The sequence below is a fragment of the Vanellus vanellus genome (genome assembly GCF_965231255.1).
Source record: "Vanellus vanellus genome assembly, chromosome: 8".
Lineage (NCBI taxonomy): Eukaryota > Metazoa > Chordata > Aves > Charadriiformes > Charadriidae > Vanellus > Vanellus vanellus.
In genome coordinates, this window is record NC_138913.1 from 2213304 (window position 1) to 2241232 (window position 27929).

General features: G+C 48.8%; 1 protein-coding gene across 2 annotated transcripts in view; it reads right to left on the reverse strand.

The window, feature by feature from the left end:
• Positions 1–634: 634 nt before the first annotated feature.
• Positions 635–27929, reverse strand: part of VEPH1 (ventricular zone expressed PH domain containing 1) — a gene marked incomplete at both ends in the record, with an annotated part of 85584 nt that continues 58289 nt past the window's right edge. The window contains 5 exons of one of the 2 annotated variants that reach the window (XM_082487149.1): positions 635–871; positions 5348–5484; positions 17448–17565; positions 23314–23448; positions 27332–27471. In XM_082487149.1, the coding sequence (XP_082343275.1) occupies positions 635–871; positions 5348–5484; positions 17448–17565; positions 23314–23448; positions 27332–27471 (767 nt within the window). The remainder of the gene's footprint in view (positions 872–5347; positions 5485–17447; positions 17566–23313; positions 23449–27331; positions 27472–27929) is intronic. The other variant, XM_082487150.1, reaches the window with a different exon arrangement.

Consider the following 27929-nt stretch of genomic DNA (forward strand, 5'->3'; position numbering starts at 1 on the left):
AAACAAGTTAAATATTTAAAATTACTTTTCAGCAGTATTAAATCCTTAAAATTGCTCAATTTCAAACCTGAAAGAAGCAGCAAATTTGATTTTTTTCCACAGACGCATATAAACAGTGAAAGGATAAGGTACGCTGAGATTAAATAAGAAGGAAAATTATCTTTTTACAGCCAGAAAGTGATTGAGAAAAGCAGAAAGCCCTTACGTGCTCAAATGATCTCAGCAGTGTCTAAAGCCACCGAGACCTCGTGCACCTCAGAAGCAAAGGCGGTGGGGTTGGGGCCCGGGTTTGTTTCTAACCCCCTCTCCTGGCCAGTGGGCCATTGGGATGAAGAAAAAACCTCCATTTCACATGTGGACATGGAAGCTGCTTCTACACCGGCAAATGTCCCAGTGCCAGGGAGCGCTCCTGCATGGTGGCACTCCATCACCTGGTTGGTCATTCATGCCTTAGACCTCTCATGCCGCACAAAGTTCTCCATGGCCCCTGCCAACAGATGGTCTCCCCCTTGGTTTTCTGTGGCCCTATTTTGGAGAGGAAAGAGGTCCACAGTATGGCAGTGGGATGGCTCTGCACTGGAGCGGTCCCAGACATGTTTGGTTTGCTGGCACGGCCACGGAGGTGCCAGCAGCTCTACAGGTAGGTGGTGGCCTCTCGGCTCTCCCGCTCCCTCGCCTGCGCAACGGCAACGTTGATGCACTGAAGCCACTCCTCGGCGTTCTTCTCGTCTTTGGCCTTGAAAACATAGGTCTTGCTGTCAGTGAAGATCTCAAAGGCCCGGGGCAGGCTGCGGTCCCTGCGCTTCTTTGCCACAACTTTAACGCTCTGCACCTTGCTGAGCTCAATGGGGCAGTCGTCGGGGTCATCTTTCTGAAACACAGGGAAGACAGGCACAGCCAAGTTCATCTCGTAGAGCTTCCACCATCTTAATAAACAGTTGATGTCTCTAGAGCTGGGCTTGTAAACATGGCTCGTGTGGGCAAATGGACTAATGGGGACTTCCCAAAAGAGCTTAGGAAAGCTAGAAACCCCCCTCCCCTGCAGTGCCACGCTCCCCTACTGAACACCGTTGGGTTTTATGGGCTGTCATGGTCTACTGCACCCAATGGCCAAAGGTCCACACAGATGCCCATGAGCTCCTCCCCCTCAGCATCTGCACTTTTTAGTTCCAGCTTCAGCCATTAACATGGGCTTAGATTTTCCTTTCTCTGGCTTCTAATAATGGCAACCTTTTCCTTTACTGTTTTAAGGAAAAGCCCATCTGAAAAGACCATCCAAAAGAAGTCCCAAGCCCAATGGCTGTGATTCCTCTCTGGGATTTGATAGTCCCCTACCGTTACCACTGACCTGCCAATTTTCCACATTTTTAACAAATACTCAGGATGCGTTTCCCAACTTTTGGAGATCTTCTGTGTCGCATACATATGTGTTATTTGCAGTTGAGGTCTCCTACATTCCTGAAGTGCCATAATCCCTGGGCAATCCCATCTTTTCTGATTGAAAACAGCTCTTAAGTCCATTCCTTAACCAGAGCAGCTCTCCAGCAAGAGAGGTTGGCACGACCCCTCGGCATGGCCAGTGGCGGGGTGAGCAGACAGACCCCTCTGGGACACGGGAGGTCCCTGGGCTGTGAACGGCAGGGACAGCACAGAGCCGTCACCTTCCCCACACATCTCCATCCCCCGGCATTGCTGCTGCACCTTCTGGGATGGGGCATTTATTTGTCCGTCTCATTCATTTTTTATCAGGGACCCCATTCCAGACCTGAGAAGTTTTCTTTAAATGGATAATTTCCCACTAAAATGGGATTTCCACAAACAATGAAGTTCATCTCCAACTTCAGATGGGAACAAATGTTTCCAGAGCCATCATTGATTCCCTGTGCATGACCACGGGACCACAGCAGTGGCCCACCCTCCTCTGCTTCCACAAACCCCGATTAAGGGCTTATCAACAGTATTCAGCTGGCTCCGCACCGAAACCTCACCTGGGATAAACATAATGAAAATTTTATCACAGAAAATGCAAAGCAACGATAGACTCGAGAACCAAAACTTTGCACCCCATGAGCCAGACCCTCAGACTTAGAAGCCCGTCTAGCAAAAATGATATATTCCCTTCATTACCACACAGTGCCTGACCTCAAGTTGCTAAAGAAAGTTGATTGTACCCCAGGCACATTTCTGTGGAGGAGTTTACCACAATTTTCCAGGAGTTTAGGATATGGCTGGCTTTCAGACCTCTTATATTTTGGCTTTCTCCTGGCCACAGCGTTGCTTAAACAGAGCGAATATTGTCCACATGGTTACTGGGACAAAGGGAAGGTTCATGGTGGGGCTCCAGGAAAAAGCAGGCACAGCCAGCTGGCCGTCTCACAATACTTCTTCTGTGTTAGATTTGTGTTTTTTAGCGTGTAAAGTCCAAACACCCACGCAGCACCCAGCCCTGCTCCACCAGGCCAGAGATGACGGGCAGAGCCACCATGCTCTGCCAGGCGAGCACCATCTGGCCCCGGGGACAGCAACGAGCACCAGATGCGGCTGGGCAGGAGCCTCAACCGCCGCTTTCACCGGCCACAGCCCGTGGCCCCACGTCTTGCAATGCTTTCGGCACCAGTACCCGGCTGGCGGGGTGCAGGGCTGGTCCTCCCACCAGGTGCCGGAGGTGCACGGGAGCAGGCCTCCTTTGCGGTCTGAGAGTCCCCCTTGTATTGTCCAAACCACTTCTGTGAGGCTTCATACCTCCAGTCCTGCTTAAAGGGCTTAACATTTTCTGTTGGGTGTCTGCAACAGTCATAGAATCATAGACTGGTTTAGGTTGGAAGCACCTTAAAGATCATCTACTTCCAACCCCCTGCCCTGGGCAGGGACACCTCCCCCCAGCCCAGGTTGCTCCCAGCCCCGTCCAACCCGGCCTTGAACACCTCCAGGGATGGGGCAGCCACAGCTTCTCGGGGCACCCTGTGCCAGGGGCTCACCGCCCCCACAGCCGAGAAGTTCTTCCTCATATCTCATCTCTCCCCTCTTTCAGTGTCAAACCATTCCCCCTGGTCCCACGGCTCCCCTCCCTGACCCAGAGTCCCTCCCCAGCTCTGCTGGAGCCCCTTTAGGCACTGGAAGGGGGTTGGAGGTCTCCCCAGAGTCTTCTCTTCTCCAGGCTGAACCCCCCCATGTGTACAACTTAAACTGGTGGGCTATGGGTGGCTCCAGGCTCCAAGCAACAGTTAATGGCAGGACTCGATTCTTGAATTTAGGCCAAAGCTGTCGAAGTAACAGGATATAACGCACCGGCTCCAAAGACGGATTACCCAGGCGCAACAACCCCGCTGCTGTCCCCGGGGGGCTGGACGCCAGCCTGCCCCGCCGACAAACCAGGCCAGCTATTTGGGTTCAACATTAGGAAAAAAAAAAAGCAAAGCAGCCTGGAGTTTGCCAGTTAAAAAGGGAAAGTTAATAGAGACAAATTACACTGTTGAACAAAATCTGCCGTTCGACAACCTGATCTGCCCGTGTCGCCTGCCTGCCACGCGCCGCGCGTCCCCCGCGTGAACACGGGGAACGCCCGGGATGCAAATCCAGAGAGGTGATTTCTGCACACTAATTTCATCCCGGGAGTGATGAAGGTATTCCGATGTGCCTTATGCCTGGCTTGTCTGGAGAGCTAATTAAAGCCATTCTGTTAAATAAATTTCTATAAGCCAATCGCACTTGCTAAAAAATGACAATTATTCCGATGCTCTTTCAAAAGGGAACATCAGCCAGTACCCAGCTGCAGCCACGGTACACCTATGGATTAAACTGTCCTCAGAATCTCAACCAAAACACCAGAAAAAGTCACTAGAAAGTAAGGAAAAGGCTGTTTCACAAACTACTTGCTTTCAGAAGGATTATATTGCCCCATGAAAGGCACATGTTCCTCCACGGCAGAACACCCTGTTGTGTCTCCTATAGGAAGGGGCTCAGGAAGCCATCTAAGAAGCTTAAAGAGCTTTACCAGGTTGCTATAAAAATAAAGATTATTTACCAGAAATAGCAAGGCTTGGCTGTAGTTGGAAGATGCTGCTATTTTTGGATTATCCGAGAGAGAGCTCTTGTAACAAAACCAAATAGACTATATGGCACAATGTCTGATAATTCTCATTAGGAAAAGCTGAAGAAAATCAGTTTCTAATAACTGAGAAGTAATAACTAATGAGGACTGGATTCAATTACCTGCTCTGCCACGCCCTGGGACACACTTTCTTGTCCCTGTGCGCTACTGGTATAAATGTCAAACAATTTCACAGAAATTTCAGCAGAATTTCTCTGAATTTCGATGAGGGTAGAAGTGAAAGCAAAAAAACCATCCCTGTTCCTTTGGGAGAAAAGCATTTGTGCATCACCTTGCTTTAAACACACTTGTATTTCCTGCACAAATAACATCAATTATATCTCAAGAATGTGCAAAAGCAGGCAATACTTCCAAAACTGGTGAACGGTTCTTGATTCTGGAGACTGCCCTGAGGTTTTCAGAAGGGCCTGACCTTCCTGGTACACTGAACATAACCATCTCCCCCCCGAACACTGCTGGTCCCGTGAAAACCGGGGACCCAGAAACCACGGCTGACTTGCGGCACGTTGGCTGTGCCCGTTACTTACCTCGCTGTCCCCCGCCGTGTCCTTTGCAAGTGGAAAAAATACATTTACCTGAGCAGAATTTATTGAATTTGTGTTTATTCAAGGAAATAAAGAATCACCGGTCAAGGTCAATCACTGGTCAAGGTCACCAAATTTTCATAATCACTGGTCAGTGGTCACCTCATCCCTGGAGGTGTTCAAGGCCAGGTAGGACGGGGCTTGGAGCAACCTGGGCTGGGGGGAGGTGTCCCTGCCCAGGGCAGGGGGGGTTGGAACGAGAAGATCTTCAAGGTCCTTTCCAACCCAAACCATTCTGTGATTCTATGATTCTAAGGCTGGAAACTGTGTATTAACCCAGTGTAGTTCCTTCAGGAACAGAAGCTTTTGCAATACCTGAGATGTGACGCTGGGATGCCTCGAGGCAGAGGGGACGATGCTCGGGCACATGTCACCAGCCAGTTGGGGAGAAATTACTGAGACGTGGGTGTCGCAGTGGTGCCCGGGGCATTTGTTGCCTGAAGAAGAGCAGCACCAACCTAACGCTCTCGAAAATCTCACATTCTTGATCCAGAGAGAAAAATATAACTAAAGCCAGTGAGCAGCCCCTTGGCTGAAGTTGGCCATGCAGTGTCCAGAGACCACGGGCAAAGCCGAGTGGGAAAATACCTCTGGGAGATGGTGTTGGGGAAGAGGGAAAGAGAAAAATCAAACCGACGGTCTTCTGACTTACGGATTTTCCTTTCCGAAAAAGCAGCTGGTTGCCAGCCAGAGTGAAGTAGCGAGTTTTCCACCTCTTGATAAACTTCCACCGGACTTGCTTCTCTTTAAGCTTGCCTTCAATCAGAGGTTGGCCATCCTGATTCACAACTGGGGAGGGGAACACACAACGCGGGGGTTATTTCTGCCCTCCCTCCGCCCCAGCCGAAAGCCAGGCTTTTGCTGCGATGCAGAAAAGGTGGTTTTTTTTGCGGTTTAGCTGTGTCAGCCCCACGACCACATTCCTCCCGACCTCAGGCATTCAGCTGCCACTGCACAAAGAAGTTTCGGCCCCCGGTCGTGTTTCGCTTGGGAGGCCCTGCGGGTGGAGCTGACAGCTCGGACTCCTCTGTCCATCACTTTTGCTATTCCCTGAGCCATCACGTGCTTCTCCCCAGCGTTACGCCTCCCGATTGTTCCTCAGCCCTGCCACAACCATTTGTAATTTCACGCAATTGAAAGGAGGCATTTACGTTGTCTCTGAGGCTGTAATCCACGCTACAGAGTTCCGTACAGTTATATTCCTGCTGTGCCGCGTTTTGGGTAGGATTATTTTGAGGCTATCACCCTCCATTAACCGCAATAACTCGCTTCATTGCAGCAGCAGCCCTATGGAGAAGGAATTAGGAGCCAGAAGTGGGATGTCCAGGTGGGGCTGGGAGACCAGGCGCCATCCCACTGGAATGACTGCCAACCTCTCATGGGTTAAACCCAGCCCAGAAATGTGACTTTGTGCTGAGAAAGAGGTTGGTGAGTCCCAGGGCTTTGTTTCCCAGGCATGACCCTTCCCTTCCTCACCCTCCCGGGATGCGACTCCTCCTTCTCTTGGGAAAGGGATGTGTTTATTATCAGCCCTCCCTTATCCAGCGGTCCAGCAATAACCTAGCCCTGCGCTTTGCAGAGGTCACTCCCTCTTACATCTTTATTATCTTCTCTAGTTCTCTCCTCGGGAATATTCCAAAAGCCATTTAACATTAGCAATCCATTTTTGTAAAAAATAATCCTCACAACACACCCAGAGCTACTTACGTCCTGTAAATCTCGCGGCGCCGACCGGTTGGAAACGTGATGCTTTCTGTCACTTTGGCATTTCTAAAATAACGCAATTTATTTTGACATCCGGACTGCCAACTCCCAGCTCAGCCCCCAGGGACCCGGTGTCTGTCCTGCTCCCTCAGGAACAGTCAGGGTCTTTTCATCGCATCACCCGTTGAGCACATTGACGTTTATAACAGCTCGTGGCACAATTAACTTGCAAACCACGAGCGTGTCATTGGCCAATGACACTGCCTCGGCTGTGCCCTGGGTGGTGGGAGCGAAAACAGCAGTTCTGCCACGCGTGTGCGCAAACGCCCTCCTTACTGAGCCGTCTTTAAATACAAGATGGGCCACTCTGCCCGAGCCACAGACGAGGAAGGAGGAGAAGGAGAGGCGCAAAAGCTTCTGTCCCCACTGATCACCCGGCGCTATACGCGTTGCCCAAGAATAATCTAAAACGTAATTAAAAATGCATAGTCTGTGGTATCGAGTCCAATAACCGTAATGACTGCAATGGGCACGGAAGCAGAAATACGGGCACACTCAGCTACTTCAGCTCAGCCACTTTCCAGTCCCTTCATCGTCTATGGCGGTCTGAAAAGTGGCCTCAAGTTGCCTTAGAAAAATAACTTATGTTTGTCACTAGGGATTTCCCTTCAATCAATTCCCTTAAAAATAAAAACCAAATAAAGTCTCTAGGAAAGGGAAACAAAACCTTTTTATCTCCTATTGCAAAATTATTGCTATATTTAAAATTACCTTCAGAATTCCAAGAACGGCGTGAATACTGGGAAGCCTCGCACTTCCCTTTACCGCGTGTTTATAAGGTTGTGGCCACCTCTACCGCCAGCCCCGTGCCCACGGTGCTCACCTGTGATCAACGCTCACTGGCACGTCCCCTGGGCTGGGAGCACGCGAGGTTTGGGGAGCTGGAAGAGCGTTCCCAAACCTTACACGCAAAAAGGCATTTTCCAGCACAAGAAAAGCCCGGCAGCCAAGGGGATCACCCTGGGCTTTAAACCACGACTGCAGAGCAACCTCAAGCCACTGCCCCTCGCATACGGAGCAATTTAAAAATTCTCCAGTGCCGCAGCTGGGTTTCTTTTTCCTTTCTCCTCCATTCTTACACCGATAGACAGGACGTGATGGATCAGATAGGCTGAAGAGCAGTTCAAGGCGTAAGCAGCCCGAGAAGGGATGTTTTTTGACGTGATGTTTGATTTGGAGCCCTTCCCAGCATCTGTCGGATGCTCGGTTATCCTCTGGCTGGCCGGACTTGCATACCTTCACGTGAAAGTTTATCCAGTAAAGCTTTTGCTTGAGAGCTTTGGCTATCGGCTGTGCCTGAGCCTTTCAGAGCCCCAAAGGCAGAAGGTTGGTGCGATGCTGAGGACGTGAGGAGAGCGGGGTGGCCGAGCGCAGCTGCCAAAGCGAGCACCTGGGGTTGCAAAGGCTTTGTAGCTTTTTTGGAGACGTACCTCTCTTCGCTACCTCCTGTCCGGTAGAGGAAAAGCAAACCACGCAAATACAATGCATCAGATTTAGATAAAGAATATATTTTTTCCCCGGCGTTGTTTATATTGGCAGAGAGGCAGGCTTTGGGGGTCTTCCGTGTGTCCTGTTTCAATTTCCTCAAGAAAGGCTATAAATATTTCTGCCTCTGCAGATAGGGAATTTTTGGAAGGAGCTGGACTGAATGAAAAGGGGGGCGGCCAAATTTCCGCTCCGATGGGGAACCGCGGCTGTGATTTCCACGACAAACCCCAGGTCGCGCCCCGCTCCTCGCAGCCCGCTGCGCCCCTCGCTCCACGCAGCCGCTCTTCCCCGTGTACCTGCGTGCCGGCGCCGGGGCGTTACACCACCCAACCTCGCACGGCACAAAGTAAAGCAGAAGCTTGCTTTCTCCCGGCCTAATTATAGTCACTGTAAAAGGGCACAAATTTACAGAGAAGCTGATTTGGGGCTGCACCCATTCCACAGCATGCTCTTTAGTGGGACAGAGCGTCATGCTGGAGCCCCTCTGCTGGGAGGACAGGCTGGGAGAGGTGGGGGGGTTCAGCCTGGAGAAGAGAAGGCTCCGGGGAGACCTCAGAGCCCCTTCCAGTGCCTAAAGGGGCTCCAGCAGAGCTGGGGAGGGACTTTTTACAAAGGCATGGAGTGACAGGATGAGGGGGAATGGCCTTGAACTGGAAGAGGGGAGATTGAGATGAGATATTGGGAAGAAATTCTTGGCTGTGGGGGCGGTGAGCCCCTGGGGCAGGTTGCCCCGAGAAGCTGTGGCTGCCCCATCCCTGGGGGTGTTCAAGGCCGGGTTGGACGGGGCTGGGAGCAGCCTGGGCTGGGGGGAGGTGTCCCTGCCCAGGGCAGGGGGGTTGGAAGTAGATGATCTTCAAGGCCCCTTCCAACCTAAACCATTCTAAGATTCTATGATTTTACAATTCGCCCCTTAGTAAAAACTTTGCAACCATCTTAAATATTGTTTTCAGAACTACCACAGATACATATTTCCACTTGTTTTAGAGATTTGCTCAACTGGCAGTCTCCTCTCCCCAGCCCTTCAGAGAAGCATAGCCAGGGCGGGGGCTGTTTCCAAATAAACATCCAGTTTATGTGAAAGTCCTGGAGACGGGCATTTGCCTTTTCTGGCAAAGCTGAGGGGATTTAAAGTCTTCCTTGGCCATGAGGACGTTGCGACATGCAGTGACGTGGTGCTCCTGCGACACCTCTGTGCTGCGGGTGGGCTCCATCCTGCCTCCCCGCCGCGGCCGGGGATGTGCGCAGGGATGGGGTCTGGGGATGGGTGTTACAGCTGGGGTGGAGATTTTTAAACCCTCTGCTGGACAGGGTGGGCAGAGGGGGGTGGAAAAGGCCCCGGAGAATCTCCCTGCCTTATGGCAGGGAAAAGCAAAACAGGGCAGCCCAGACTCCGCACATCCCTCTGCCGCCCTGACATGGGCTTCTGAAGCACTGATGCCTTTGTGAAGAAGCTCCATGCCATGCGGTCTACGCTGAATTTGCACTCATATAAACCACCTAGGATTATCTGCCGAGGAATCGACGGCAAAAAATTCCTGCGTAGGCACGTTCCCGTTTTCTAGGCGAGAGAAAGAGCATCCTGTGGCAAAGCTCCCTCATAACAGCTAACCCTGTTCAGAACAGAGAGCAGCCGAAATCCGGCTCACACAGGCAACAAGGTGTACACAAGGTACCGCCAAATGCCACCGAACAAAAAATACCAGAGAAAATAGTCTGGTTTGAGCAAGGAAAAACATGGGGTTTTGCTGTTTTGGGGTTTTGGTTGTTTTTTGTTTTTGTTTTTGTTTTTTTTTCTTCCCCCAGATAAACTTGTTCTGCAAACAAACTGGGTCCATGGACCATCAGACTCGAGGTGAGCCCTGGCTTTTGCACCCGAGCAGCACCACGCGGTCATTTCTGCCTGCAGCTGCACCGATGTCCTTTAGAAGGGACACCACCTGCCGGCAGCGGCTTTGTGGGGGAAACGTACTGGGAACAGAAGGGCTGTTTTTCTTTCTAAACAGCTTTCTGAGGCTGTATCGGGTATCGTCTGGCATTTCTGCAGCTGAGGTTTGCTGGGTTACCCATAATGGTCATCCTTAAGAGTCATTCCCCTTTGGGAGCTGAGCAGAAGGACAGACCCGTAGGGCCAGCAGCTGTCTAGCAGGTCTGAGAACGAGTCCTTGCGCAACTTCATCTTCTGGTGACCCCATTTATACAATCAGCTTTATAATTTGTCAGATTTGTGAGAACAGATAAATAATTTTAAATTTTCATAATTAGTTTTAAACAGCATCTAAGCTGTTATTTTGCTTATTGTGCAAATGCGTCATCAAATTTCTAACTTAATGATGTACAGGGTAACATCCCTGTCATTGCCATCATTTGCCATTCCCACGTGCACTCTCTTGGCGGAAGATGTTTTGTCACCACAAGAATACGCAGTTTGGTGTCCGAAAATTACCCTCTCAGTAGCATGTGGGTGATAGCAACAGGACACGGCTCTGTATCGTCTCCCAGGATGAAGTGTCAGAACTGCTGTGACAAAGTCTACCCAGTGAGAGACAGAGAGCAGAAAGCTGTGAATCTGAGAAACTCAAACCAGCAGCACCAAGCGGCCAGCTTTCCTGGAGCGCGCGTGAAAGAAAGAGGAGAGAACTTCACTTGAATAAAAATGGCAAAGATAGGACAGGAAAAGATTTTTTTACTCCTACGTGATAACTATAAAGAATTAATAATGTGCACAGTAACTTTCAGAGCATGACGACAACTGTATAAACACCTAGATGCAGCAAAAGAAGGACTTGATATCAAAAGACAATTGCTCAGTGGTTGGGTCTTGCGCATCTACCTGGCTCCTGGTCCCACGGAAACAGCTTTGATATTGATTCCAGTGCAGTAGGAATATGCTTTAACCCAAACTAAGAAGGTGTAAAGCACAAAAGGTTTGGAGACCAGAAGATACTGAGATGGTTGGTGGTGAGGAATGCAACACAAGAAAGAAAGTGAATGTGCAATTTTAGCCTAAAGTGGATTTTTACGGCCAAAATCTTTCAAAAACAGAATTTACTAAAGAAATCCTGATCTCTCTTTAAGCACCCGGTGGCTGGAATCAATGCTAACAGAGCACATCTCGTGTACATCCACAAAGAATCCCATGGGGAATTCTGATGTCAGCTTCCAAAGCTGTTGTAATGAACCTGATGCCAGAATGTCTGAGGGTCTGATTAGAAGAAAAAGATTCATGAAAGATAAGAATGAAGCTCTTTTCCAATATTTTTCTAAGTCCTTTTGCTTATTTGCATTGCGGTCAACTTCACAGAATCACAGAATAATTCAGCTGGAAGAGAGCTCGAGGGGTCTCTCATCCAACCTCCTGCTCAAAGCAAGGTCACCAGCGGGGTCAGACTAGGTTGCTCATGGATTTATCTATCCGGGACTTGAAAATCTCAACAACATCTCTAGGCAAGCTCTTCCAATGCTTCCTCGTCCTCACAGAGGGAAAGTTTTCCCTCGTAGGCAGTCTGAACTTCTCCTGTTCCAATTTACGCCTGTTATCTCTTGCCCTCCCACCGCACACCACTGAGAAGAGCCTGGCTGTATCTTCATGATGATCTCCTTGTAGTTATGGACAGACTGCTATGAAGTCCCCCTTCAGCTCTGCCTGCACCAGTCCTTGTCCCCGTCCCTCCTCCCGGGGAAAGACCTTCAGCCCCCAAACCTCTTGCTGGCGCCTGTCCCAATCCTTATCGGGATTCTGCTGGCTCACCACTGTGGCCATTCGATACCTGCAGAGCAGGAGTAAGTGCGCGGGGCTGTGTTAGTGAGGGACATCATGAGTAACTCCGTACTGCTTCAGAAACGCGGAGCTTTACTCTTCTGTCTGAACTCTTCCCAAAACCAAATGCCGTGGCTGGTGACCCCCGCTTCTTCCCGTGGCCGAGCAGGGTTGTATGAAAGAAGCATCTGCACTTCTAATACAGTTAGAAGATTGTTTAAAAACGCAATCAGCTGCCAAGTGGAGTGTGCACATTCCTTATACACATATTGATTACTGGAACATTATGTCTAGCTTTGATTTCTTCATGTTGTGTGGATAAGGACAAATCAAAAGACTTCAGAAAAGTGATACAAAACTGATTTAAGATTGATCTTTCATATAATTATTCACATCACGACAAACTAATGAAGTGGATTCTCCACTTTGCCCAAGCAAAAATCAAGATGTGACATCATAAAGTCTACAAATAGAGAGATCTTCTGCATGTCAGGGAAGGGCATAATGCGATGCGGTGTTTAGAGACAGACTTGAAATAACACCACATTTTAACGGTGTGGTTAAATTACCCGAGCAACAACTTGGGCATGTCATGGGTTCGCCTTCACTTGGCTTTTAAAAATCAGGTTTAGACATCTTTAGCAAAATATGCAAGGATAATACAGATCAAAGAGAAAACCTTTCTTTGATACAAGTGTTGTTGGACTAGATTCTTTGACTGTTGTTCTATAGAAGGTCAGACTAGGTGATCACATCACCTCGGGGTTTGAAATCACTGTGTGGTGGTATGCTGATGTGTATGACGAGATCTTTAGCTTGAAAAAAGGAGTTAAAGGATTCAAAAGGTTATATTTACTATATATTTGTCATTACTTTTTTTTTCTGCAGAACACGCAATAAAGCTAAAAATATTACCCAAATTCAAAATGAAAAATTATTTACTATAATATCCATTGCTTCTTAAACCACCTCAATACTGAAAGATTAACTCCAAAATCAATTTAACCCTGAAAAGTGCCTGTTGATGTAAGTGTCCATCGGAATTATTTTCTATCGATTGTATCTTGCTTTCTTTGTAGAACTACAATGCACCAAACTTTAAGTAGTTTGGGTATTGAATAAAAAGTAAAAAAAACTTCCAAACTCTTCCAAGATGAACTCAAGACAGATAAACCCCAGAGCATTAAATCTTGCATTTGATGAAACATAAAATCATCCACAAAAATTCAGTCCGATCACGAACGATCTCAATGATAATGAACTCCTCTTAACTTGAAAGAATGGAATGTGTGGGTGGCAAGCAGACAAAGATAAATGCAATTAACCTAAGGGAATATGGATTCACTCTCTCTCATTAATCATCACATTTGGTTTTGTTGAAAACCTGGAAAGGACACATTACTGAATGCCACTTTTTATAATTTTCAAGCAAGCATTATAGCTGGGATATCTCAGTTCACTAGATAATCACCACTGCTAGCAAAAGATAAATGTAGTCAGGAGTTAATACGGTGTAGGCTATTCTGAGTGAATTGCTTTTTTTAAAGAGGAATTCAGAAAAAAGCCCCTCAGTTTTACCCGAATCATTGCCCGCGGGCACAATGTCTCTTCTGCAGCCCACAGGGATTACTGCAATTTCTTTGTAAGCTTCCAGAATAGGGAATGTACTGCAATTCCCTCTCCGGCTATCAAGTGGTTTTACTGAATTTTTTTGTGCAAGAGCTCGTGAAGCCAACTGTCGATACGGGAGGTTATGTTGAAATGAGGCTCTTAAAGCCAGCTTTTCCTAACAAGAGGCACATACTGCATTTACCAAAATTTCAAATGTCGTGTAGCTGTGCTTGAATGGTCGTGATTTAAAAAAAAAATTAATAGCTTAACCTGTTTTTCCTAGCTCTGAGACCAGACGTGTACCTGAGCAGATGAGCAGGATTTGTGGGAATTCTCTTCCCCCTTGGCTCGGGGGTGGCAGGAAAAAAACAATTTGGGATGATTTAACAGCACTTCTGGAAAAGTGTGGTGGCAGAAGAAATGCTTTGCAATGAGAAGAATGCGTGAGAATTACTCAAACTTTCTCTGGGTTAATTGCCACTTTGGGTAGATCCACCACATTGCTTAAGCGTTACTGCCTCTTTCCTCGCAAACTCGGCCTCCAAGTGCAGCCCGGCTCCGAAACCCCTCCCAGCTACATCCCCCCAAAACCCCATCATTGATCAGACATCCTAAGGCAAGATCGAGGCTTTAAGGCATAATGCTTTCCTAAGTCCGGAGGATAAATGGCATCTTGCAACACGGCATCCAAAAAATGCAACAAAAGCCAACATTAACAAAAACCACCCAAAAGACAATAATAGAAAAAGAATTTGCCTCTGAATTCCTTATTTAGGAAGAATTTGGTTGCTAAACAGTATTGCTGAGAGGAAGAAATTACTTTCTTGTCTTCCAAAACTATTTGAGATTCCAAAGGGTCTGTCCCACTGCAGAATGAAAAGATGTTTTACAGCCTTTACATTTCGTACCAATTCAAGGAGAGCCCTAAATCCTCTTTCTTGTGGCAGATCTTATAAACCCCAAGAGACCCTGGAGTGTCTCCCACTCTGGTACGACTCTTCCCAGCTGCTGCAGCTCTACACCACCAATAGTGAGGTGAATTTGTCATTGACCTGCAGATTTTTATTCCACTGACCACTGTCTTCCACATTCCTTTCCTACACCTGAGCTTTCATATCACCCATTCAATCCTTTATTTTCTTGGTCGTCTTTTAGAGCTGAGAAGTAAATAATGATATTCACAATGTGCCTTTCTTACAAAATTTTCTTTAAACAAAGAGAGTAATTACTCATAAAAAGGGCAGTTACAATCCAGAAATATTCTCTGCCCAGTTCGTCCTGTTCCTGACCATTGTCAAAGGCATCCCTGAACTCCCAGCCCTGCCCCTAAACCAAAGGGGAAACGGTGATTTCGTAGATGTTGGTGTCTTTAAAGTCTTCTCCCACCTCTCCTGGGCTATGGCCGCAGACAGCCCGGTGGCTGGGCAGGGGGGAGGATGGGCTGGAGGCAGGTGGACCTGTGGGCAGCAATAACCCTGCAGACTCCAGCCTCCCCCTCAGTGCCTGCAGTGCCGCTTCCAAATGTCATAGAATCATCGAATCATTTTGGTTGGAAGAGAACTTAAGGATCATCGAGTCCAACCATTAACCTAACACTGCCAAACCCACCATAACCCACGTCCCTCGGCACCACGGCTGCCCGTTTGTTAAACACCTCCAGGGATGGCGACTCCACCACTGCCCCGGGCAGCCTGTGCCGGTACTTGACAGCCCTTTCCATGGAGAAATTTTTCCTGATACCCATCCTAAACCTCCCCTGGCCCAACTTGAGACCGTTTCCTCTTGTCCTATCCAGGCATCCTCTGTCCTCTGGAGTACGCGTGGTACTTATGGTACTCAACAAAAAGAAAGCAAACTCAAGTTATTGCATCTGCTGAGAAGGCAGCATTGCACTTAACACCTTAACGCTGTATTTGTAATTTTTTCCATTAGGCTGTAGTTGACATCACACAGATACAAGCTAGATAAAAGGTCACTCTAAAAAAGAATTGCTTTTCCACTCCTAGAAGAGGCAGTATAATTCACAAGTGCTCCCGTGCCCACACACCTCCAAACAGAGCGGATTTTTGCCCTTCTTGGGAAGGACAGGAGTGCTGCGCTGCCGGGTGGAAACCGCTCAGGCTGGAGGGCAGAGCTTTGGACGTATTAACCCCTTCCGCTGACCGCAGCGTGTAAACGGAGAACGGCATTTCGACACCCGGGGAAGCAGGATCAGCTTGTGCGCTTCACTGCTTCACAGCAGCTAGGGGAAACGGTGAACCCTTAGAAGAAACGTGACCTTCTCCCTCCCCTCTGTGGGATATTGCGACACCAAATCTACAACCTACAACACCGTGATGGGGTTTTTCCCCATCCTGACACAACGATGAACGAGCCAACCCCCGCGGCAGGCGCTCCATGGCAGGCGTTACGTTCCCACGTCCCGAGGACCATTGGCGTCAGGCAGAGCGCACACTTCACCCTACTTGAGATGTCGGCTCAAGTGCTCTGCAAACAGACTCAAGAGCCCCTTGTCAGCGGTACCGAGACAGTCCCCACTTTCAAAAGCTCTTGTTGTGCTAACCCAAGAGCGCTGAAGAGCTCTCTGGGAACCGCTGCCTGCTGTCGCAGGCTTTTATTGCCGTTTGCCTGGAGTTCAGACCCGTTTGAAAATATCAGCTCTATACTGGTAGTACCAGTGGGGTCAGGGTCGCAGACCCAACACCGCATTCCTGGTAGTAGAGCCATGGTGCTGTGCCACATGGACCTCCCCACACCGTGTCCTCCTTCCAGCCCTTCTTAGACCTCTCCTTGGAGGACATGCCGCCTTGGCAGGAGAGCAACAGGGAGGCAAGGTGTCAGCCGTCCTTTGATGTCTCCAGACTAGTGTCATCAGCAAAACCCATGGCATCAACAGGGAAACAGTGCCCCATGTCACCCCCAAGGATTGCCTTTGCCACCTGCATCCTGTTGGCTCTAATACAGCTGCCCTGCCAGCATCATCAATAGCTTGCTACAAACATTCCCCTTCTTGGACTAGTTAAATGTCTTTGAAAATTCAAAACAAAGCTAGTTCATTAAGCTTTGAAATTTTAAGCAAAACAGATTGCTTTTCCTTGTAGCTTGTAGATACGTCTGTCACCGACGTGATGGACAAACCACAGCCAGACCACGGTGCTGAGATGAAATTTCAGCTCAAAGCGTGATTTCTTGTATGGTCGTTGAGTCCCACGAGAGTTGTGGAAGGAGGAATATGGTCAAACACCCATGAAACGAGCGCGGGCAGCCCGGCCTGCAGCAGAGGCTGTGCCACTCTTGCAAGACTTACTAAATTCAGGGCTGATGAAATCTAAAGAGATGCTAGCTGTTAAAATAAATAGCTGAAACAACCAATTATTCAAAGGCTCGGCCCAAATATTCAAAATTCTTGGCCAGAATTGTGCAGGCTTTTACAGAGTGGCAAAAAACATCTAAGAAAAAGGGCATTCCTCTAAATTTCAGTTCACTGATCTAAAACACATGGGTATCAGAAAGCTTAAAAAAAAAAAAAGGTCACCGGGATCTTTTACCTGGGAAAAAGTGTGTTTTCCACTCACCCTGTTTTCTAATATAGCTGAAGTATTATGGCTGTTGTTAAAGAGTGCCTCATTCCTAAGAAGATGCGTACTATGGATTCAATTATATTAAAGCAAATAATTCAGAGAAGGAAGAAAATATGAATCAGGTGTAGTATCTACGGCAATGTCCCCTGACACGTGGCACCTGCGCAGTCTTCCAGAGGACCTGCGACATGGTCCAGCAGATGCAGCTCCTTTATCTGGACACTGCACGATGGTGCAGGTCCCTCCCGCTCCCCAGGGGGTAGTAGTCATGCAGATTTATGAGTCCGCATTAATTTTGGATCGTATCCCTCTAAGCACACACCAAATAAGGTTTGTGCTTGACACTATATCTCACCAGAGATGCTCAGACAAGAGGAGTTTAATGGAGAATTCCAGTTAAAATAGACACCGCCTATGCTATGCTGGAGGGTTTGCTCTCCCTTTTCCCCAACCTCTGCCACCATCAGCAGAGACGCAGCGTTACCTGTGAGCTCCGCTCCATCCTCCGCCCACCGCGCACAGCCCACCAGCGACGAAGGCAGACCACTTACCTGTTGCCTTTTCGGGGTTATTGCACATGAAGCACTGCCAAGTTCCCGCTTCCTCGCTGTAGCCGAATAAATCAAAGAACCTCACTTCTTCCAGGTGCATCTGCACGTGGTCCAGGTCCTAGGCCGATAACGAGAGACAACAAAGTCACTCACGAGGTGAACCGCTGCATGGTTAACAGCTCGCAACCCGAAATCACAAAGGGATGCACAGCGGGCACTGATGAGTGTCCTCTTCCATCTGTCTCCCATGGGCAAATCACCTACCGGGGCAACAAGTGCTGAGCAGGACGGATCTCTCTCTCTATCATTGGTGGCAGCTAATATATATATATATATATATGAAAAATAAGTCAGTAGGAGGCAGAAGACTGGTCTAGGTGTTTTTTTTTCTCTTCAACACTGCCGCCAGCAGTGCGCTCAGCGGTCCTGCCCAGCACGTCTCCCACCAGCTGAACCACCTTGATTACCTCCAACCCTCTCTCAGGACTTTTTTCAACGATTCGGAAGGCAGCGGTCTCTGCTAACAGCGCTGTCCATCCGGATCCCCCATCACAGCAGGAGTTGGTGGCTGGGGACCACTTCATTTTTCTTTTTTTCTTTTTTTTTTAAAGAAAGAACAGCGGCTCTGAACCCAACCACCCGCGTGAAGCGCTAACACAAATGTTTAAAGTAAATGTTAACGTGAACATTTCCAAAACCCCAGCAATGACAGGGTTGATTTACCTCACACGAAACACGCCCAGGTAAATGTGACATTACTCTGCCAGTGACAAGGCAGGGAAGTAAGGATTGTGCATCTGCAAAGTAAACGGAATGTCCGACTTGATCAAAGAAACCTACGGGAAGTATACTTGCAGCTTCAAGTACGGGAAAAACCAGAGGGTACTATTTTTGAGGCGATTAATAAAACTGCATAATTCAGTGTATTTTAAACCCTGCAATTTAATTTTAAAACAGATTATGATCTCCCAATTAAACAAACGGTGGTGTAAAAGAACAGCAACCAAGTTACTCCCTGCAAACACAAAGGGAATTGCCAGGACGGCTCAGAAAACACTCCTCTATTTATTTGCGTGGGGTCTCCTCGGCTCTGCAACGCCGCACGCAGCAGCCCAAAGAAAACACGGATTTACGCAGTCAGAGAGGAAAATGCCATCCCTTGCCAGGGACATTAGTTCAACGCACTGCACAGAGCTGTGCAGAGGACGGACTTGTCCCATTTGGGCCTTTTCAGACGAGCTTTAGGGAAGGAGAGGGAGCAGGAGCCCGGCTGGCTCGGGGCGACCCGGCAGCACGGCGTCTCTCCTCCCCGGCCTCTTTCAACCTGGGAAACAGCCAGGAAAATGCTATTTTCCAAATGCCCAAGACCACTTCAGACCTCCGGCCGTCGCCCTGGATAACAAGCTCAGCTGAGCCAAACGTTGAGTTTTAAAGGCCGGGTTGGACGGGGCTGGGAGCAGCCTGGGCTGGGGGGAGGTGGCCCTGCCCAGGGCAGGGGGGGGCACTGGGGGGGCTTCAAGGTCCCTTCTCACCCAAACCGTTCTGTGACTCTATGAACAGGGGCTCTCGTGTACCCCCACCCTCTCCATGCTGGAGGATGGGGTTTAGGCTGTCTGAAAGAAGGATGGCAAAGCAGAACGAGGAGCATGACTCATCAGCTGAGGAGCTCCAAATGACCACAGATTTCTTCCCTTTCCAGCGGAGGAATGGGCTTCACAACACACGGGAAGACAATGCCCATGTGCTGAAGGTCTCGGACACAGGTTGGCTTTGCTTGCAAGAGGGTGCTGCAGGCAGCAGCCCCAGACCCCAGCGCTTCCCTCCATCCTCGCGTGGGAGACGAGCAGCTGGGCTGCGGCAGGGATGTCCCTGCACCCGCTGGCCACCTCGGTGGGCTCCCTCCTAACGCTCGGCTGTGCAAGCACAGAATCCCAGACCGGTCCGGGTTGGAAGGGCCCTCTGGAGCTCTCCCAGCCTCACCCCTCACCAGAGCAGGGGCCCCTCCAGCAGTGGCACAGGACACCTCCAGGCGGGTTTGGAATGGCTCCAGAGTGGGAGACTCCCCCCCTCTCTGGGCAGCTGTGCCAGTGCTCTGCCGCCCACACAGGAGAGAAGTTCTTCACACCTCCTGTGCCTTTCCCTGCGGTCAGGGCTGTGTCCGTACCTCTGTGCAGTCGGCTGCTGGGCTGCCCTCTCCCAGCGTGCTCAAACTGGTTTATACTGGGGATCACGAGTAAAACTTGATTAGTTTGCTCTGTAAGGGCTCTTTATGCGTTGCTGAAGTTCTTGTTTTCCTCTGAAGAGAAATTCTATACATTCGAGGAACTCAGCTGGCTGCTGTGCTGTGCACGGGAGCGCTGTGCATCTTCTCTCCGTGTCTCTCCCGCCGGCCCGTGGGCAGTGGGTCTGACAGTCTGAGGCTCCCTGCCTCCCCTCCCACGCTTGGTGCGTGATGTGGGATCCCGAGCAGACTCCCCCCCCAGGAGGAGAGCGCAGTCCTCAGGAGGGACAGACCACGCCAACCCCCCACCAGGGTCTCCTCTCGGCTGCGGGCTCCCGATGGAGGGGCAGACGTCCCTGCGAGCAGGGGACGGCAGAGCAGAGCGCGGCCAGCGATGCGCCGTGCCCCGACCTGCCCCTGGTCCTCCTCCTGCTGTGGCATCTGGGAGGACACAAGATGGGCAAAATAAGGATGGTACCGCTCTCCGGGTCCGTGCAGGACATTATAAGGGCACGTGGATCACACTGAACAAAAAGCCTAGGAGTTTCTCCACCCTGGGAAAAATCTCGTTAGTGGCTGCAATGAGCCAACTCTAGACTGAAAGAGAACAAATATCACTGAAATATCAACGCAGCAATCTTTCTTTTCCACTCTGTACTCTAGTACGCTCGAAATAATCTGCAATAAGCCACTTATTTCAGGAGGGGAAGCACAAGGAAAAAGCCTAATTGGGGAGGAGAGATTTACCTCATTCCCATGCTCCCTCGTCCTGAAAACTTCAGTGACTCCATTGTGAAAACGTGGCGCTTCTTTCCGCTGCGTAAACAGAGACAGCAAACAAAGGAGAGGGAAGAGCAGACCGAACAAGGGCTTAAAAATGTTAATTGTTCTCTTGCAAGGCTGCTCGACAAAAGACCCTCCTAAGGCATCACATGGGGCTCGTAAAGTAGTCACCATCTCGCTCTTCTGACACAGCATGAGTCAACACAAAGAATTCGGCAACGAGCTCAAAACCGGCTTAGTTTTTGTAATGTGGCCTGCGTGTACTTTGATAAAGAGCTATGAAGCAACCAAGCGGAAATCTGTGAGGATGTACATCTGGAAATGCTTAATTTCTGGCACATCTGAAGCCGTGTTGTATAAATATTTTTTGTGGCATGAACAGGCTGCCCAGTGAAACACGACATGCTTTTCCGTAAGCCAGGTATTCGCCGCAATTCCTCGCGCGCGCGTCCCGGGCCAAATTCAGAAACGGCTCACAGTGATGTAAATCTGAAACTATTTCTCAGAATTTACTCTGGAATAAATCATTGATCAAATCAAATAAATCATTGATGCAATAGATTTTCTTCTCCAGGTTTGCAAAACACTTTAGAATATATATTAAAAAAAAAAAAAAAAGTCTAAATTCTAAATTCATTTGCTCTGGGTCAGCCACAGAGGGCAAAAGCGGAGCGCTCGCAGAGCCGCGTGGCAGCGTGGACTCCTCTGCGGCTCCTTTCGGTTGCTGGGGGTCGGACCTGCCCCACATGCTCACAGCACAGAAATCCCTCAATTCTGACACAGTGCTCAGATATTGCTGCCACACGACGTGGAAAACTTAATATAAAATATCACACAGGATGCTGACACTGCGTTTGTATCGACAGATTTAAAAATATTTTAATTCAAAAGTGCTGCACTCATTGAAACAACCCCACCCCCAAAATTTTGCTTGCAGCACTACCGGCAGAGGAATAATATTAACAACCACAATAATTTTGTCAAATCGTTCCCAATATTTGAAGTTCTATTAGCAGTGCGAAGAACTTCTGAAATGAAAATTTCAGGTTACGGGGGAAGCTCAGTCTGTCAAGCAACGCAAGGACTAGGTCGTGCCGGGAAGGCTCCGGCTGGATTTTTTGGGGATGTAAAAGCCAAAGGAAACCTTCCTTATGGCAGGCGGAGGTCTCGCTCCCAGAAAACTCGATGGGACTTCTCTCAGTAAACCGAATAGAAATTGCGCTAGAAACAAACTCAGGTTCTGGATTAATAAGCAAAACCAAGAAGGAGAAAGCGCAGCCAGCAGCGCCCTGCGGAGCCCAGGGCTGAACGCTACAGTCTTCTACCATTACATCTGCCGGACTGTCTCAGCCTCCGAAGGCTGTTAGGCAATCTGCAGCTCCCGGAGTTCCCAAACTTCCATTCACTGCTTAATTCATTAAATCAGTGAAGATCGGTATCTCATTTTCCAGCTCTGCTATTTTGGGAACTCAGAGATACTCATACTGTCACGGAGTGACGGAAGCTGCCAAAATAGGCCAAATGCTGTATCTGCGCAGTAGTAGGATTATGCAACCGACGCGCTGGAGACTAGTCACGTTTCTGGGGTGTCGGACATGTTTTGCGGACTGTGTGCGCACGATGCACGACATCTAATCCTACCCACGAAGGCACGCTCTTCCCTAAGCTCTTTATTCACCCCAAACTCCTTTAACGCTCCACCAGCTCCGACTTTGGTCTGGTGGATCTTGGCACGGGCTCAAGCGAAGCCAGCATGGAACAGAAAAGCAGTTGTAATGCCTTTGGGATGAGCCAGGCTAGGATTTCAATAGCAGCTGAAATACTTAGTGCAAGCTCCGCTGTGTCGAAGTAAAACTGCCCCAAAAAGGTGGGTCTCAGATGTGGGGGTCCCCTACTCCTCTTAGAAGCCGCAGCAGGAGCTCCCGCTTCAATCCAACATTATCTTGGGGGTTCAGAAAGTGTTTCTAACGAAACTCCATTTTTTAAATCAGCCATAACCTTAGCAAATTAATCTTATTCTATCAGACGTCGTCATGCGTACAATATTCTGAGAGAGAGTATTTTAAAATCATGTTTGACAATTCATTTCATCCAGTTGAGCCGGATGGAGATGTTCAGGAATACACAGATATTTGTTTTACAATCCTACAGCGTCCTTTTCCAAGAAGCCTGATTAATAGCTTTGAAACAGCATTCGCTGAAATCCCAGAGACAGTAAAAAGATTTGAAAAAGTAATCTTTTAAACTGATGGGGGTAACTAACGGTGCTTGTGCAAATGATCATTTCCATAAAATCCCAGTCCGTGTTTAACTAGGTGCATTGCCCAGTGGCTGCCAAACGGCCCGCAGTGGCAGCTAATCTGAATCTAGAGTCTGAAACTGCCAGCAGGAGAAAAATCCATATGTAGCATCACTAGTTTTCATCACGTTGGGAACAATCCACGTGGAGCGTGTGGGAGGGGGTGGAGAACAAGCCTGCAGGGCTTTCAAAACCCAGTACAAAACAACACTGTGGACCCTCTGCGGAGGTTGAAAACGTAACAGCCCGTGAAGGTTTTTCAACCACCCCACAAGCCGCGCGCTTCATATAGCTGGGAGGTCGGAGGCACGCACTGTGGGTCGCTGTGTGGCCATCCAGGAGAAGAGGACTCGGCACGTCAGTAAGTGGAAATGCTCTAAAGACGCCGGAGCGAAGGGAAAGAAGGGGAAGGAGCAGGGAAAGGGGTTTTGTCTTTCACAATTTGAGCACAGAAAAGACTTGCTGCAGCTATGGCAAAGGTCTTTGTACAGCTGTTCTAAAAGTCAGGGCAAAGTTCTTCAACTATTTTTTTTTTTTTTTCCTGAGAAAAAAGCCAAGCTTACCTTTTGGTGTGGAAACGTAGACTGGATCATGGCAGTTTCAAAACTGTGCGTCCCCTTGAGCTGTGTCTTCTCCCACAGGGCCTTAAGGACTTGCACAGAATTACTCTGTATGGACAAAGGTTCTGCAAACAAGCTCTGAAAAAAAAATGTTGAAAACAGGACTTCAAGCGTTTTTTACTTGGCCATTAACAAAGAGCATCTTGTGCTTCCGGTGGGACGGCCATGCGAATAACCAGGGATTAGTTCATTTCCCCGTAAGGAGTTACGTTGGATCATTATGCACACAATTAGAGAAATCCTCAAATATTTCATTCCCTTTGGGGCTGGTTTTTTATTGTACGTTACATGTCCTTAAAGTCTGTGGCTCACCAAAGATTATCTACCAACCACCACTCTGCAGAGCAACTTGCACGTCATGTTGGTATTGAAATGCTACTTTATCCCAATGGGAGCAGCGCTGGCCTCTGTGAACCAGGTGTGGGTCTCAGTGACACACGTCTTTTTGGATAAAACAGGTCACGTACAGGTAATGCGGAGAGGCGCTTGGCTCCGCTGCAGGTCTGCGTGTGGCAATTCGGAGCCGGCTGCAGCTCTTGGTCCCTCTGCGGGGAAGAGTAACCGTGCGATGTTTGCGACTGCGCTGAACAGACAGCGGGATGAAATGCAGGGGAAAAAAAGAACCGTCCTCAGAATAGGTTCAACAGAGATGTTGCTGGCAGAGTACAGGAATTTTCAGCCCCTGAACGTTCACAAAACAAGATGAAACCCATGCGGAGGTGCTCTCACCTCCACAGCTCTGTGTTTCAAAGAGCAGCAAGGATACAAGTTATCCTGCCTTGAATTATTGCAGTATTCCACCGAATCCCAGACTGGTGGGGGCTGGAAGGGCCCTCTGGAGCTCCCCCAGTGCCACCCCCCACCAGAGCAGAGGCACCTCCAGCAGTGGCACAGGACACCTCCAGGCGGGTTTGGAATGGCTCCAGAGTGGGAGACACCCCCCCTCTGGGCAGCTGTGCCAGTGCTCTGCCGCCCACACAGGAGAGAAGTCCCTCCTCAGGTTGAGATGGAACTTCCTGTGCTCCAGTTTGTGCCCGTTCCCTCTTGTCCTGTCACTGGGAACCGCTAAACAAAGACTGTTCCCACCCCCCGTCAGCCTCCCTTTAAGGATTGATAAGCATTGATAAGATCCCCCCTCAGTCTTCTTTTCTCTAGATGAAGACGACCCAAGTGCCTCAGCCTTTCCTCATCAGAGAGATGCTCCAGTCCCCTCATCATCTCCGTAGCCCTTTGCTGGACCCTCTCCAGCAGTTCCCTGTCCTTCTTGACCCGGGGAGCCCCGAACTGGACACAGTGCTCCAGATGTGGCCTCACTGGGGCAGAGCAGAGGGGGAGGATGACCTCCCTCGACCTGCTGGCCACACTCTGCTTGATGCCCCCCAGGATGCCATTGGCCTTCTTGGCCACCAGGGCACATTGCTGGCTCGTGGGCATCCAGGACTCCCAGGTGCCTTTCCACAGAGGCATGAAGTTCTTCATTGTAGCATTGACTTTGTGGTCAGTTTATACAAGAACTCTACTGCGGCTGAGAGAGCTTAGCGTTTCTGCCCCTACTACATCTACTACATGATCTTGTAATTAAAAAATGCGTTTGCATGCAGGAGCCAAGTTAAGAGTGTACAAGCAGATCTGATTTTCCATATTTCAAGCATTTGATTTCGCAATACGAATGATGTCCTTTTAACGTAGGTTTCCTGGATGGACATTTGTTCTTCTCTCTCCAAACAGCGACCCAACAATCCCAATCGCGCTCTGTGCCATCCCATTGACACAGACACGCTTCAGTCAGACTCACCCAGGGGTTTTCTTGTGGCTGAGGCAATGCATTTTTTTCCAGCTAAGCTGTCAGAAACAGCCGCATCATTTTGTCCGAATTAACAGGGAGAAGCAGTCAGCTCCGGGCAGCCGCTGGCACGAGGAAACGGCAGCCCAATTAGTTCATGTTTGGCAAATTTACGAGGGACTCTAGGGGCGGTGTTAGGAAGGGACCCGTCAGACAGCCCCGTGCTCGCTGGTGCGACCGCAGCGGCGTGACACTGTCCCGCCTGATGAGGGAAATTAACCCATCAATCATATAGCCCTAGAGGATGAGTTTAATGAATGAATCTGCGAAACTAACATCCTGCCTATCAAATAACCTCTCTAACAGCACCCCTTATTCTGATTTTTTTCCCTTTTGTTAATCGTCGCTGAACTGTAAGACAATTTCTCCGCTGACGTGTTCCCTTCGCACTGCCCTGCGCTAATAATTTGCCATTTCACAACTTCTATCCAAGGATTTCGAAACATGATGTAACTATTCACTGATATTTTTAAAATTCAATAGAAAGCGGGTTCATGAAGTTAAGGATCTGTTTGGGAGGCCCGAGAGAAAAAGTCTCTCTTCTCGCTTTTTCTTTTGCAGAATGCGATGTCACGCAGAATATGGAGCGACTGGCAAAAAAGGAATAAAAATATGGTTATTGGTATTGAAACCTTCAGAAACCATATATTAGTCGTCTGTCTGTGAATCTATGATGGATCTGCTGAAAACTACATTTTTATCACCAGCCTTTCATTTCACTCATTATTAACACACTATAAATATATTTTATGTAACTCTGCGGAGCTCAATAGTCCCGACAAAAGATGGAACTGGCAGGGCCAAATTCAGAGTAATCTGGGAAGGGGTTAAAGGGAGAGGTTTTCCAATGAAAAATGCATCAGGAAAAGGCGAGACACCGGGGATTAAAGGTGGAATGAGGGATTACGTTGTCGGTGGAACTGATTCAAGCCATGAAGCACAGGCAGAGCAGAGGTCAGCGTGTTAAAATCCGTCGGCCGCGGCCGCGCAGCGGGAGCGAAGCGTGCCACCTCCGCCCCCCGCCTCCTCGGCTGCTGCTCCTCCTTTCTCGTTTTTGTGCCCTTTAGTACTTTTGTCCGTATTTTCCAACATCTGTTTTCCTCTCGTCAGCAATAAAACGATACCTTCGTAACATAATTCATTTATTCTCTCTAGGTCCTGTTAAAATTCAACCGCTTTCTTCGGGTTTTCATTTACGGAGTGATCCACCACCTTTATTTTCCCCTTTCACCTTGTCTTCTCGCTCCTGTTTCTGCCTCTGCTCTCTGCTTCCTTTGCTCTGCTCTGCCGCTGTCCTCTCCTTCCCCGACCACCTCCTGCTGACCCACGTTTTTGACAAACGGCTTTTGTATTTATTTCTAGGAACGAACACAGGGAAGCGTGATTCGAGCTGTTAAATTCCCAGCGTAACTCGCTGCGCGTGTTTTAAATTTCAGAGAAATCCTTTGTATTTCTAAGGTTGCATTAGGGTGGGATGAACTGCGGAGAACGGCTCCGCATAGGTTAAGAGACTGCACGTTACTATTTTCACACAAAAGCCATCTGTTTCATCTTGGAGTGTGAATGTACGGTTTTCTCTTACAATTTCATACTGTTTGTAACCTATTCGGAAATCCCACCTATGTCCAAAAGCTGGGCTGTATTTGGAAACGGTATTAAACGTGAGAAAATAGCTTTAGGGTTGGTAGGAGAGCAGCGCTGAGCGGATTTGCAACTCTCTCTCAGTCAAAACTTCGGCAGTAAAAACTCCCGGTGGGCGCTGTGCCTCCGACCTCCGCCGGTGATTCTGCTCCCCTGCAACTCCACTGCAGTGCGCCTCTTCCTTTGCAAAGCACCTGGGATGTACCGGACGTTTGGCCTGAATGAGGCCGATAAGGTTTGGTCCCACGTTTTTATCTCCAGACTTTGTAATCTCCCCAAACAGTTTGAATTTGTTGGATTTAATAGAAAGAGGAAAAACTTATAAACTGCAAAATCACTTCAGCCTGCTACAAAGACTTTCTGAGAAATCACGATATATTACAATCACGCATATTTAAAGAGATTAACCATTAATATATTTTTTTCCAGGTGCAACGTTAATAATATAGAGGTGCCACTGATTTGGACTGCACGCACCTGCTGGAAGAGGAACATGATGTGGATCCACAGCGGAGGCTGTCGGCTGACGAGGGTGAAACTGGATTTACTGTACAAGCAGTAATGGCCCTTCAGGGGACAGCTGAAGAAGAGCTTCGCTACGCAACTTCTAACAGTATCTAGAAAAAAATATACAGAATATTAAAATCAACTACATAAAAGACAGAAACCTCGCTGTCCATCACCGGCGTACGCGCAGTCCAGCAGTGCCCGGGTGTATTTCCTCTACGGGGGTATCTCAGTCTGGGTCAACCCCTGCGGCGTTCAGAAGGACACCGCTGTCTCTGTGCCCTGAAATGAAACACAAGCCGTCTGACAGTACCGGAGAAATTTAGTCTCCAGTGCTTTAAATCCTACGTAGTCATCATCTACTCCCAAATGCCAAAGGTGTCCGGCAGCGCGCAGCCGGGCTGCGCATCCTTTCCGTCCTTTCTCACGCATTCGGTACCGTCCTTTAGCTTATCAAACCAGACAGACCTGTCAAAACTCTGCATCGCTTATTCTTATTTCAAGTGGTTGTTGGAAAAAACCCCCAAACATCCTGTATTAGGAAAGAGCCATATGGGGGCCTGACATC